Source organism: Podarcis bocagei, assembly GCF_964188305.1.
Source record: "Podarcis bocagei genome assembly, chromosome: 15".
NCBI classification, from domain to species: Eukaryota; Metazoa; Chordata; class Lepidosauria; order Squamata; family Lacertidae; genus Podarcis; species Podarcis bocagei.
In genome coordinates, this window is record NC_138141.1 from 31,289,476 (window position 1) to 31,303,521 (window position 14,046).

General features: G+C 47.3%; 1 protein-coding gene across 2 annotated transcripts; it reads right to left on the reverse strand.

The window, feature by feature from the left end:
• Nucleotides 1-41: 41 nt before the first annotated feature.
• On the reverse strand, nucleotides 42-11,064 carry SUMF2 (sulfatase modifying factor 2). 2 transcript variants are annotated; one of them, XM_081173161.1, is made up of 9 exons: nucleotides 10,884-11,064; nucleotides 10,009-10,147; nucleotides 8,497-8,611; nucleotides 8,091-8,135; nucleotides 7,497-7,647; nucleotides 6,567-6,622; nucleotides 2,840-2,924; nucleotides 2,130-2,298; nucleotides 42-933 (listed from the first exon to the last, which is right to left on the reverse strand). In XM_081173161.1, exons 1-9 carry the CDS (start codon nucleotides 10,981-10,983, stop codon nucleotides 825-827), a joined length of 969 nt encoding a protein of 322 aa, XP_081029287.1. In that variant the 5' UTR covers nucleotides 10,984-11,064; the 3' UTR covers nucleotides 42-824. The 2 variants fall into 2 exon arrangements, with proteins under 2 accessions (XP_081029287.1, XP_081029286.1); XM_081173160.1 differs by having other exon boundaries at nucleotides 10,009-10,150.
• Between the last annotated feature and the right edge of the window lie 2,982 nt (nucleotides 11,065-14,046).

The window sequence follows — 14,046 nt, forward strand, 5'->3', positions numbered from 1 at the left end:
CACCTCTAGAATCCTATGATAAAACAGGCGCCTCTGTGCGCTTCCAAGTTATAATCTGTTTATTCTGCAGTGTTCTGCAGCTCAGCCTCCCACAAGCTGGTACCCTCTGGATGTGGCTGGACTCGAACTCCCATCAACCTCTCTGGAACATCTGCAGGGAAGGGTGACTCAGATGATGAAGGGTCTGGAAGCCAAGCCTTTTACGGGGAGCAGCTGAGGGTGCTGGGCCTGTTAAGCCTGGAGAGGTGAAACAAGACCCCTCTTCCAATTTCTGAAGGGCTGCCACATGGAAGATGGAGCAGGCTTGTTTCCTGCTGCTCCAGAGGGTCAGACCTGAAACAATGGATTCAAGTGGCAGGGAAGGAGATTCCAACTAAACATTACAAAGAAACTTCTGACAGGAAGAACAGTTGGACAGAGGAACAGGCTCCCTTGGAAGGTGGTGGACTCTCCTTGGTGGGAGGTTTTTATAGAAAGGTTGGGTGGCCTTCCATTCGTTACAGCAAGGTTCGATCCCCATATGGGACAACTGCATATTCCTACATTGCAGGGGGTTGGACTAGATGACCCTCAGAGTCCTTTCCAACTCTATGATTCTGATATAGAGCTGTAATTCCTGCACTGCAGGAGGTTGACCCTGAGGGTCTGACCACATATGAAAGATACCAGGTTGGGGAAGACACCTTTGCCTCAAACTTACAGCATCACCAATTCAGCCCTTCCTAAACCTCCTTTTACAAGAGGCTCCTCCCCAGAACCAAAGCGGGGATCTGGTCTCTCCACTGGAGAAAAGGTCTGTTCCTTCCTTTTGGGAGGAAGCCCCTTCAGAGCTCTGCTTTTTCGCTCCCAGTTGCTGGGGGCGGCTGCTTGGCAAGGCTGGCAGCACACCGGAAGCTCAGGTTGTCCGAGGCCGAGTCTGGAGTGTTCCCCATCCTAAGGAGCGAAAGGGGAAAAGGTTAGTTCCCAAGAAGCTGCTTCATACGGAGTCAGCCCACCAGCCCACCTCAGTATTGTTGGCACTGACTGGCAGCAGGGAGTCTTTTCTCAGCACTACTTAGAGAGGCTGCTGGGACCTTCTGTATGCTAGGCAGGTGCCCTGCCCTGAGCTCACAGCCCTTCCTCTGAAGGTCTCTCTTCTTCATGAACCTAAATCAAGGGCTCTACAAGAGGATCGGACAAATTCATAGGAATGTAAGACGCTGCCATCAACAGAATCAAACCATCAGATGTATCTAGCTCAGTACGGTCTACACTGACTGGCAGCAGCGCTCCAGTGTTGCAACCCCAAAGTGCTTCATACCTGTTAGAATCAGTGCAATTTTACTCAGAAGTAAGCCCCGCTGACTGCAATATGGACTACAGTGGTACCTCGGGTTACATATGCTTCAGGTTACATACGCTTCAGGTTACAGACTCTGCTGACCCAGAAATATTACCTCGGGTTAAGAGCTTTGCTTCAGGATGAGAACAGAAATCGTGCTCCGGCAGCGCAGCGGCAGCGGGAGACACCATTAGCTAAAGTGGTGCTTCAGGTTAAGAATAGACCTCTGGAACAAATTAAGTACTTAACCTGAGGTACAGTGGTGCCTCGCAAGACGAAAAGAATCCGTTCTGAGAGTCTCTTCGTCTAGCGGTTTTTTCGTCTTGCGAAGCAAGCCCATTGACGGATTAGCGGATTAGCGCTATTAGCGGCTTTTAGCGGCTTATCGGATAAGCGGCTTAGAAAAAGGGGGGGAGGGAAAAAAACCCGCAGGAACTCGCAAGACATTTTCATCTTGCGAAGCAAGCCCATAGGAGATTCGTTTTGCGAAGCACCTCCAAAATGGAAAACTCTTTCGTCTAGCGAGTTTTCCGTCTTGCGAGGCATTCATCTTGCCGGGCACCACTGTACCACTGTACTGTCAAGTGAGTGTGAGAAATATTGCCTGTGTGTGTTTTTTAAAAGCCATTCCCACAAAACCAAAATTTCTGAGATTAAAATTGTGAAACCTCAGTTACAACTGTCAGATTCAGAAAACGGGAGTCCGTTTTGGACAGTTGAGACGTTGTTTTCAAAATGAGTGCTGAATATTAGTGGGTGGAGCAGGTGGGTGGGGTGATGCTAATGAGGAGCCCAAGGGCCAACCTACCTTGTCGTCAGCTGAGCCTTGTGATTGGCTGATCCATCCACCGTGTCAATCCAAGAGGCTCCCCGCAGAACACGCATCCCCTGAGCAGAGTGGCGGACCCTGGTAGGCCCCTCTGGACTATACTCTGAGTCTGTCCATTCCCAGGTATTTCCTAACAGGTCATATAACCCTGGGATACAGAGCAACAGCAGTTGGTTAGGCTACTTGCTTTCCTCCCCCACTGGGGAGGAAAATGCACTCTGCACATGTTCAGGAACCAAAACTACTGTAGCTCATTGGCCAGGGCTTTTCAAGTGGGTGGGATGGCTAAAGGAAGATTTGAACAAAGTCCTGGTAACAGAGTATGGAATCACAAAAACATAGAGTTGGAAGGCCATTTCGTCCAACAGCCCCTGCAATGTAAGAATCTTTTGCCCAATGTGGGGCTTGAACCCACATCCCTGACCTTAAGAGCCTCACGCTCCACTGACTGAGCAATCCCAGGAAGCTTTGTGGAGTCTAGAAAGAGGAGTTGCCAGTGTGGCATAGTGGTTAGAGTGTCAAGACTAGGATTTAGGAGACCAGGGTTCAAATCCCCCCCCCAGCCATCATGAAGATAACTGGGCCAGTCAGGGATAACTAGGGATAAAATGGGAGGGGGAGAACCATGTACACCACCTCCAGCTCCTTGGAAGAAAAAGTGGGATATCAATGTAATAAAATAAACTTACCGTAGTTGTTCTGAGGAGGAAATGCAGCCACTGGGGAGACCCCATGGTAGCCGTCTTCGGCTGTGTCGACAGCAGGGAAATCGCCCTGTGGGGAAAGAGGGAAGGAGCACCCACTCAATATTCGTGTGTGCGTTGCACAGCTGGAGTCACAAGCCCCCAAAGGACACCCCAGGGCATAAGCTGATTCAGTTGTAACTAAGGGCAGCAAAACATGAAAACTGGCCTTGAAAAAACACTCAGGATTGTGTCCATTAAGAAGCTGCAGAAATCTGGTAATCCTTTCAGGCGAATGTCTCTGATATGTTAGGATACCATATACCCTTGGAACCTAAAATATTTCTGCTTTTTTATCCTGTTATTGCAGGAAATGACCAGAAAATAGTGTTTCAGTGTTATAGCTGCAGCTGAGATTATAACGGCTAGTAATTGGGGGGTGGCAATGACTGATTTAAGCGCATCCAATTGATGTGTGACCAGTGACCGGGAAGTGGCCAGAACAGGGGCTTATGTGTGCTCCGTCATTGTGCGGGATGACCTGGAACAGATTGGGGGTTGTCTGCATATCCAAATGGATCAAGAAAAAATTATTTACAGTAACTAGGATTAATTGACTTATTGCAAAAGAATACCTATAAACCAGGTTCGTTTGTATTTTTCGTAACGTTTGTAACAAGTTCAATGATAATGTCCAACCGTATGCTGCTTTCAACGTGCTGTAATGGTCTTTCTTTATGCTCCTTGTCTTTGGCTTATTTTGTTTACAGTGGTACCTCGGGTTACATACGCTTCAGGTTACAGACGCTTCAGGTTACAGGCTCCGCTAACCCAGAAATAGTACCTCAGGTTAAGAACTTTGCTTCAGGATGAGAACAGAAATCGGGCTCCAGCGGCGCGGCGGCAGGAGGAGGCCCCATTAGCTAAAGTGGTGCTTCATGTTAAGAACAGTTTCAGGTTAAGAACGGACCTCTGGAACGAATTAAGTTCTTAACCCAAGGTACCACTGTACTGATAATAAAAACAGAAGGATCAGAGGTTTACACTAGGCAGGAAATGCTCAGGTGGCTTTCTGAGATGCAGGTGGCTTTCTGCCAAAACTGCACAGCATATTCCAAGTGTGGTCATGCCACAGAGTTAAAGGCATGTGGGATACAAGCTTTTTATTTTATTTCATATAGAAAAAAACACCTCAAAGGGGATTACGAAAATGATAAGACAGTAACGTTATTGATAAGCAAAAATAACAGCAATCATTTCAGGCTTTCGAAAAGCTGAAATAACAATAGACTAAAAACAGAATTAACATTTTCATTGGCTTTCTAAACATCTATTTTTTTTTTTTATAAAATTTTTATTGGGTTTTCCGCTTTTATAGAGACAATACAGACACAAAAATAACACAAGACACAAACATGTATAAATTCAGCAGATCCTCATTTCATAACCTTGTTCCCTGACTTCCCCCCACCCCCCCTCGTGCATCCCAATTCCCAAGATTATATCAGCAAGTTGGTATTTCTCCTCTTAACCATCTTATTCATTTTGTTACCTCTTTTCTAATAAAAAAATTGATTTTCCTAAGTTGGACTTAAGTTCTCTTCCATCGATTTTTCATTTTATCTTGATTAAAAGTCATATTAACCAAACCCGAAAGTCTTAAGAGTTTTTAAGTATCTCCTCTTCCCTCCCTCCCATACCCGGTTTTTGTCCCTTCCCAATAAAAATCCCAAATCAAGATTCTCAGCCTGGGTTCCTCACGTCCGAGGCTTTCAAGTCTCTTTCAGTCCCTCTCCGCCGGTCTTGTTGGTAGTCCTTTATGTCAGTCGTCGAGTCTGGAAAAAGATCTTTCACCATCAAAGCATATTCTCTTCCCACAAGGAGATTTGAAAGCAACTGCTGGAGTATTTCCACAAAGCCTGTATCTTCAAAATCAAAGTCCAAACGGAGGCCCCAATCATATTTCTTTATTTTAAGTTCCTGTATTCCATATTGTCCCAGAACCTCCTCCTTCTTCTTCTGCGTCTTTCGCAGACTTGTGGTAGATATGTTCCCAGAGTCTCCTTGCTTGTGTTCCACAGATGTCAGCTTTTGGTTGTTGCTTCCCAAGGTTACTTTCTCTTTTTCTTGTTTAGTCTCTTCCTCCTCTGTAGACATTGTTTCCCATTCAGCTGTGGATTCTTTCTCATTCAGGTCCTCAATACAGACAGCAGAGTTGCCTGTTCCCAAGGTCATAGTGATAAGTTGTTTATTCATGGCTAAACTCTGCTCTTGTAAGATTCCCACCAATTGAAACATCCTTTCGATTTCCACTAGTAACTTTCCATCCACAGCCATTGTATCCATTGTAGTTTCACAGAATTCCCCCTAGGGGGAATCTGGTTACTTATTAGTCTTTTCTCCAACAGTCCTTTAGCTTATTATTATTACTTTGTTTCCAACAATTTTAGCTCAATTATAACTCGTCTTAATCCAGAGGGATCTTAGATAGTAATTTTTCCACTTTAAACTGCCCGTTTGGCAGCTTTGACAGCTGTCAAACTCCGCAGCTCTTACACAGGCACAAAGGCAGGACGTTCCCGAGCCCGGGAGGGGGGGTTGTTTAAAACATAAAGAGGGTCTCCAAAACTCCACTCTCCAGCACAAAATTTCCTTTAGCTAAATCATGAAAGTTAGTGTCCTTTTTAACTCACCCCACCAAGGGTAGGCTCTCCAGCTTAGCTCTTATGTCGTTGCTTAGATCGTCTGCAGGGGGGGGGGTGCGGACTTCCCTTTAGCACACCCCCCGGTCGTCTCCAATTCAGGGTAAAATTTTTAAAGTCCCAATCCGTCTTACTCACGGGTAATTCTTTCAGTCCAGATTTTCAAGGAAGAAAGTCAGCGCTCTCTGGTCATGGCTCGCGGCTTCGCTCCACCGAGGTAGCGGTCGACTCTCAGTGCCACGCCACCCCCCGTATCCTCTCCGCAGCCTTTAAAAAGGCTCTTCGTGGATCAGGGGGGGCGCTTAAGGCACCCGCCGAGTCTTCAGTCCGCAGGCTTCCGCGCCTGCGGTTTTTAAGGGTCCCCGCGTCGCCGGCGCGGCAAAGACCCGTCCTCAGTAGAGCCGATTCCCTCCGCAGCTCGGAGGGAATCCGCCATTTCCAGATCGCGTCAACCCGGAAGTCCCCGGCTTTCTAAACATCTAGGTGAGTTTGTCGAAACAGAAATGTTTTTAGCAGGCACCAAAAAAGAGTCCAGTTAAGGCGTCTGCCTGATGTCAAGAGGCAGGGAGTTCCAAAGTTTGAGTGTGGCTTTGTTGCTTTCCTAAGAATCCCCGGAGGCTGGGGAGATATTGCAGTCAGAGTCTCCTGTAGAAGGGGCCAGTCTTGACAGCCAGCTGTGGCATAGTGGTTAGAGTGTCAGACTAGGGCCTTAGATAGACCAGGGTTCAAATCCTCACCCTCCATGTTTAGCCATGAATCTTGCTGGGCAACCATTCTGCCTCTCAGCTTAATTTACCTCGCAGGGCTGTTGTGAGGAACAAATGGGGAGAGAACCAGATATGCCACCTAGAGGTCCTTAGAGGAAAGGCAGGATATAAATGAAATAAATAGGAGTCACGACAAAACACAAACGGAAGACTAGTAGGCTGTATGCCAGGTGTTTCCGACTACAACTCTCATCATCTGGGGGCACCAGGTTGGGGGACGGCTGGAACCAAGGTTCCCAAAGCCCTGCTCTCCAGTTTTCCTACCTGCCAGAGGTTCGTACGGTTGGTGAGGAATTTGTTCCCCCAAGGATACAATCTGTCTGGCAAAAAATAGGGAGGGAAAAAGAAAAGGTCATTTTTTAAGCTTGTTTTATCAGTTCCAACATGTTTACATACACAAACACCACCTTCTCTTATCAAACCAGGCGAGCAGGAAAGGGTGATTTTAATCCTATCCTAAAAATGTTAAATTAAAACGACTGATGATGATGCAGAAGGGGAACAGCAGCAGCTCAGCCGGAAATCTTACCCACCCCCCTGCCCTTATGCCTTGAGAGAGAGAGAGAGAGAGAGAGAGAGAGAGAGAGAGAGATGGAGAGATGGTCAGAACGGTTTTGCTGCCTTTGGGCTAAACTTAAATTGACTCCCCGATCCTGAATCCTGTTGTGCATGTAGCCTTAGAGTGTGTGTGGGGGGGGGAGTCCTCCTTATGCCACACTCCCCGCTTTAACCAGAGAGCCCCTCACAAATCTGCTGCCACTTGTACTGCTTATGTAGTCCTAGAAGGTCTAATTTTCACATGGATGGAATGGGCGGAAAGTGAGGGTAAAGGGGGTGGCACAGAGAGAGGGGAGAGAAAGAAAAGGAGGTAGAAGAGAGAGAGAGAGAGAGAGAGAGAGAGGGAGGGAGGGAGGGAGGAAAGGGGAGAAAAAATAGCCCCTGCCCCACTTTATAGGAATCCAGAGCACAAAAACAGCTGCCAGCAATAACGAAATTCTTCTAAACCTCGTTTTTGTCTCCTCCCCGTGCCCTGACAATTTGTCTGAAGCCGTTCAGAGCCAGCTTTGTGCTCAGAGGCTGGTCTCTTTGGATGAGGGTTTCCCCCAAAAAAACTTAGCCTGCTCTCCCCTGGTCTGGATACGCTGACCGGATGAAGCTGCCACCACCGCGACCCCGGGCCCTTCGCTTACGTACTCTCCAGGCCCCCCCTGGCAGCAAACTCCCACTCCTCCTCGGTCGGCAGCCTCTTCCCTCTCCACGCGCAGAAGGCCTGGGCATCGTTCCAGCTCACGTGCAGCACCGGGAAGTCCAGCCTCTCCTTAATGCCAGATCCGGGACCTGCGGGCTGATTGGGGTTACTCTGAGTAGGCCTTGAACCAGACCACAGTATCAGTAAACAACGATGACACAGAGCACTAGCGCAGACCCAGGATGGCAGCCACTACTGACTATCATAGAAGCTGGTATCCCTGGATCAAGTGCATCAGTTTTGTTGAGTTAATTAAACTAAATAGTCTTAACAGGATTTTTGAGTAAATGTGAAATTAGTTGTAACTGTTTTGAATGTCACCGTGTTATGATCTTCTTTAGCGGGTCATGCAAATTGCTATTCTGCACAATGCTTTTTATAGGGTAGGGGGCACTTTATAGGGTAGGCTCTATGCTGATCTGTGGGCTCCAGCTAATGGCCACTTTTTACTCCCTTTCCTTGGATGTCAACATGGACCATTTCAGTGACATCACTCTTATAGAAGGATGAACATTCCCCTGCCCCTACGTAAGACTCACCTGTCTCCAAAATGCTTTCTCGATAGGAAGCCACCACGGGGCAGACTAAAAGGAGGAAGAAAAGCGTGTTCAAAGCAAAAATCTCACCAGTGCTAATGCAGCCCACCTTCTTCCCCCCTTACAATAACTATGTCCCGTTTTAGGAAAAAGGTATTACTAGTGACATCACAGAAGCTTGGCCAATGGCTTGAGAGCAGGGCAAACCATGGGCAGGTAGCATCAAGCTAGCATGGCACAGAAGCTTTAGGATTTGACGAGTCTCAGTTTTTGGAAAGACAACGTCCAGAATCTTCGGGGGGGGGAGGAGGAAGCATATTGTTTGCAGGAACAGGCCTGTGATGGACATTTACCCCCATGACCTAAGGCCCCACCAGGGACCCCGTTCGTCTTTAGGGCTGTCCCCTACCTCCAGCTTCTGTGTCACTTTCTTCTTCAGCTCTTCGGGGACGAAATCCTCAAAGACAAAGCTCCACCCGTATTGCTCAGCTTCTGTTTTGTATTTCTGGTCTCTCACAAACTCCCTGTTGGTTTTCAAACCAGGAACTTAAGACACAAATCCCTAGATCAGCCTCCCCCAACCTGATGCCCTCCAGCTGCTTTGGACAACAACTCCCATCAGCTGGCTTTGATTGACAGTCCAACTTTTCTCATCCAGCACATCTAAACACCTCTCTTGGCCCATTTCCTTTTTCTACCTATTTTTTCCCCAACCATAAGCATCCTGGGAGGCTAATGGATGGGAGATCTGAGATAGCAGGATCATAAAAAGAACCTGCTGCATCAGGTCAGTGGCCCATCTAGGCCAGCAACCTGGTCTCACACTGGCCAACCAGATGCCCTTAATGGGAAACCCGCAAGCAGGACCTGAGCCCAGGAGCCCTCTCCCCTCCTGCGGCTTCTAGCAACTGGCATTCAGAAGCATTACTGCCTCCAACCACGGAGACAGACTATGGCCAACACAGCTAGTAGCCACTGGTAGCCCTCTCTTCCTCCATGAATTCATCTAATCCTCTTTAAAAGCCATCCAAGTTGGTGGTCATCAATGCTTCCAGTGGGAGTGAGTTCCACAGTTTAACTATACACTGCATGAAGGACTTTCTTTTATTCGCCCTGAATCTTCTCACATTCACTTTCACTGCATGCCCATGAGTTCTATTGTTACGAGAAAGAGGGAAAAAAGCTTTTCTCTGTCCGCTTTCTCAACCTCATGCATAGTTTTATAAATGTAGAGGAAAGCACCATAATTTTTTTTGCCATCAGTTACACTGGTCCTAATCTGAACACTTTCCACTGGACAGTTCTACCTGACAGTTAAACTATATAGAGCATCATATACAGTGGTACCTCAGGTTACAGATGCTTCAGGTTACATACGCTTCAGGTTACAGACTCCGCTAACCCAGAAATAGTGCTTCAGGTTAAGAACTTTGCTTCAGGATGAGAACAGAAATCGTGCTCCGGCGGTGCAGTGGCAGCAGAAGGCCCCATTAGCTAAAGTGGTGCTTCAAATTAAGAACAGTTTCAGGTTAAGAACGGACCTCTGGAACGACTTAACCCGAGGTACCACTGTATAGCCAATATTTGAATTTTCTCGATATCTGCTTTGTAGCTCAGCAGCAGAGGATGTGCTTTGCATGCAGACGGTCTCAGGTTCAAATCCCTGATGTCTTCAGCAGAGCTGTAAATATCACCCTGTTGCTGCCAGCCAGTGTAGAACAGGCATAGGGAACGAGCTGGCAGCTTAGAAATACTCTTATAAATGAAATAAAAAATAAACTGTATGCAGAACATGTTGAACACTCTGAAGTCCTATTCATATGTCCTATTGAGACAGAAATCATTGCAATTTTGCAACGCCAAATCCCCATGGACCCAGGAGCACAGCCAGCCTCAAGCAAGCGTGGGATTTATGCCTTACCGGAAGTCTTTGTTGGTGACTGGATATTTGTCCATCAGGAACGGTTTGACTTTCTTGAAGGCTCCATCTCCTTCTTTACCGTCCAAGAAACCTGCCCCGATTTGGAACACCCCACCAGACAGCCGCACCACACTGTCGTCTGCTGAGAGGAGGGTGTAAATCAACAGGGAGAGAGAGTCAGCACACACAAAAATGGTGGTTACGATTCCTACATTTCTGCCTTTACGGCGGGTTGGACTAGATGACCCACTGGGTCCCTTCCAACGTTACGATTCTATGAAATGATGTCTCTGCAGAAAAAAATATGCCTGAATTATATTAGCATCCACCAACAGGGGACACCATTAAATGTTAGGGCACCAGGGGGAATTGTTCCAGTGCGCCCATTTGCAGTGGTTGAAAACAGGGAAGGGAAAGATGATGGGTATCTAAGTCTGAAATAAGTTTGATGTATCAGTGTCCGTGTGCTCACACCTGCGCTGCACAAGTACACCTGAAGATAAGGACACCCAATGCACCTGACCAGGCTCATTAACCTCAGCGACCCTAATGAAGCCATGTCTGAGCAGCCCTCATTGCTGAAGGTTCAATAAGAATAATTTCTATGCAAGGCTGAAATCTGTTTCATGCATCTTCAATAAGAATAATTTCTGTGCAAGGTTGAAATCCGTTTCATGCATCAGATGCACCATCGATAACAATATTAATAATACTAATACTCATTCGCTGCAAGGCTGAAATGCGTTTCATGATACTTCCCCCGGGGGGCAAGCAAGGCATAGGTCTACCGATGAGAAGGAAGACCAGCCTGGAGAAACTCTCCTGCCTGCGATCCGGAGGAGGAAGTTGAGCGGGCGGGCAGGCGGGAGACTCACCGGGCTGCTGGGAGCTGCTCCCGGCCAGCGCCCAGGCGGAGATCAGGCCCGCCCAAAGCACCCCGACGCCGCGGCACCCCGACGCCGATCCGGACGCCATGGCAGACGGAGTGAGAGAGGCGCCCGCCGACTCCTTTCCCGCGCCCAGAATTGAGTTGCAGCTGAAGGCAGCAAAGGGAACCGAGGGCAAGGCAAGGAATCGCTTCCGGGGTCAGCCGAGGAAAGAGCACGTGGGAAGCTTTCTTTTTGTTTTCTCTCCCCCCCTCCCCCATAAAAAATAAAACTGCGCTGAATACATGACTCCGCTTCCCTGTTTTGGAAGGATTTAAAAAATAATTTATTAACTTTTTATCAACTTTCTGTTTTACAATTTCAAATAAACATCTTACAAACTGCAAAAAATATCCAGTGACTTCCCTTCTTCTCTTTCCATGGTTCATTTTACATATTTTCCCTGCATATTTTACTATAACTATTCAAAATAAAAAAATTCCTTCCAGTAGCACCTTAAAGACCAACTAAGTTAGTTCTTGGTATGAGCTTTCGTGTGCATGCACACTTCTTCAAATCAGTGTTCCACTTTTACATCCGCCAAAAAATATTTATCTACTCTGTTGCCAGCGTTTTCAGCTGTATAATTCCCATATATTCAATAAATGTTTTCCACTCTTCTTTAAATGCATGTTCTTCTTGCTCTCTTATTCTATATGTTAAATCTGCAAGTTCTGCATATTATGTCAACTCAAGTTGCCAATCCTCTTTGGTTGCGACCGTGCTCACTTTCCATTTTGGGGCTAACAAAAAACAGACCAGTTGTTGCATACATAAATAACATGAATTACTAGTAAGAATGATTTTTAATAGGTCTCTCTTCCAAATTAATAACATGTAAATGGATGGCCTATATCAAAAGGCAGCCATCAAGATATCAAAGCATTTATAGAACTGTGGAACTGGACAGGACCCCCTAGGGTTATCTATTCTAACCCCCTTACAATGCAGGAATCACAGCTAATTTCTTATTAGCAAGCTGGAAAGACTACAACTGAAAATTTGTTGTAATATTCTTAAAAATACCATTTGTCTTTATCCTCTGCCTTCTTACTCTGAAGCAAAATATTGTAGCAAAGGCTGCATGTGACACCCACCCGCCCAGCGCTGCCTTATGGAATGACACGAGAATTAAAGGTCTCTGCCCCAAGAAGCAAGCTGGACAGATCATGGATACCAGTACAAAAACAAGGCCAAGGGCATGCGAGTAGAGAACGTTTACTCAAAAGGAGCGATCCTGGCATTCATTTAGGGCAGGACTACCTCACCTGCAGCCCTTCAGATGTTGCTCCCAAGGATGGAAAATGGCCCTGGAGGAGCCCCAAATTTTATTAATGCATGAATGGCCACTCATGCTTTGATTCATGTGGTCGCTGGTTGAGGCCTCTTGAAAAGGAGATTGGGCAAACGTGGAAGATTGAGAGGTCTACTGGGCCATGTTAGGGTTGCTGCATAAATGGAACCTCCAGCTGCAAATGCAGTCTAGAGCAATCAGTTGCTGAGGATAAAGAGTGGGGGAGGGTTGCCGCTTTCACATCCTCATTTGGGGGCTTCCAAGCAGGTTCTGATTGCTGGAAAAGCAATCTTCAGACCAGTGGCTCCCAATCTTTTTCAGGTCCCCATTGCTTCAGTTTCATAAACTCATCCCCGGTGCCCCATAGCCTACCCTTTAAAACTGTGGTTTGGGGCGGGGGGCAGCTCAGAGACCAGGGGCCGCAGCAGCAGTTGCCTGGAGGGATCCCAAGGAGAAGGGAGAGGAGAAAAGGCTGAGGGAACACTCCACAAGGGAGGGTGTTCAAAAAAGGGTGAGAGGCTGCCAGCTCTGCAGGCAAAGGGTGGCCTGAGCTCCTGAGCCCCACAGGGGTGCCACAGAAAGAATGCAGGTGGTCAAGGGAGCTGTGGACCCCAAAAGGTTGTAAACCTCACAATCCACTAAGGAAAATAATGCTAAAAATTCAACAATTTATTCAAAATGCAATTCAAACTAGTTAAATGAACTTGAGGCAGTGACATCAGCTTTCCATCACCCTCTTAATTCTTAAGGTCCCCCCAGGTAATCCCACCACCAGCTTTGAGAACCACTGGTTTAAAAATCTGCTTTAGAGATCAGTTTCTTTTCTGTGGACCTGTCATGCCCTCTCCCCTTAAGCCTCCTCTCTGGTTTTGGGGTTCTGTTCATCTCTGGGGTTCTTACCACAGCCTGAAAAGAACTATTCATCCACTGACATGAGGTAATGGATAACAGCCAAAATCTCTGACAGGATACTGTAAGGAAAGCTGTCTCCAGCGGGAGGGGAAGCAGGGGCTACATTGTTGGGGGTCTCCTCTTTTTGACTGTTCAGAGCCAACAGCCCCATGCACCTACCCCCTGTCCATTTCATGAGACCCACCTGAGGTTTCTGGATCTGTGTGTATGTATGCGCACACTTTCTCCTATGCCCCACATGGGGCTCTTCTTACTCCTCCCGTGTCAGACTAGAACCCTCAATGTTGTGGGTGCTAGCAGAGGCTGGCGACTCAATTAACTCACTCTTCAAGTAACCTGCCAGGGTGACTGGTGCCCACCTGTCAGATGGGAAAACCACGTCAAAGAACTGTAGAGTTGGAAGGGACCCCCCCCCCCCGCCCCGAGGTTCATCTAGCCCAACCCCCTGCAATGCAGGAATCACAGCTAGCAAATCCCCGACAGATGGCCACCCAACTGGTTTAAAAATCTCCAATGGAGAAGAGTTTGCCGCTTTCCAAGGTAGCCCGTTCCATGTCAAAGGTGGTGAGATACATTAAGAATAACCTTTCGCCAGGCTCATTTCCCCATGGAGCAAGATGGACAAGCATCAGAGAACAAGATTCACCTCTGCAATTGTCTTGGAAACCCCTCTTTCCCCACCAGCTAAAAATATGAACAAGACCTGAGAAAACACCCTCCTTGCTAATGGAGCCAGAAATCAACCTGGAAGGAGGGTGATGGCGAGGGGGGGGGGGAGAGAGACACCTGCCAGAGAGTTTAACTCTTAATCTCCTGCCAACAACACAGAGAGGAAGCCAGGAACAGCTACTGAGAGCAAGAGACGAAAGAACAGACTGGCATAAATTGACATTGCTACAGTCGAAG

What these genes read in the sequence shown, in the direction of transcription:
- SUMF2 (XM_081173160.1), bottom strand. Translation starts at nt 10,983, where the DNA reads ATGGCGTCCGGATCGGCGTCGGGGTGCCGCGGCGTCGGGGTGCTTTGG. An exon ending in GAGCAGCTCCCAGCAGCCCG is followed by an intron (nt 10,151 to 10,883) that starts GTGAGTCTCCCG and finishes CCCTCCTCTCAG; the next exon opens with CAGACGACAGTGTGGTGCGG. An exon ending in TGCCAGGGGGGGCCTGGAGA is followed by an intron (nt 6,623 to 7,496) that starts GTACGTAAGCGA and finishes ATTTTTTGCCAG; the next exon opens with ACAGATTGTATCCTTGGGGG.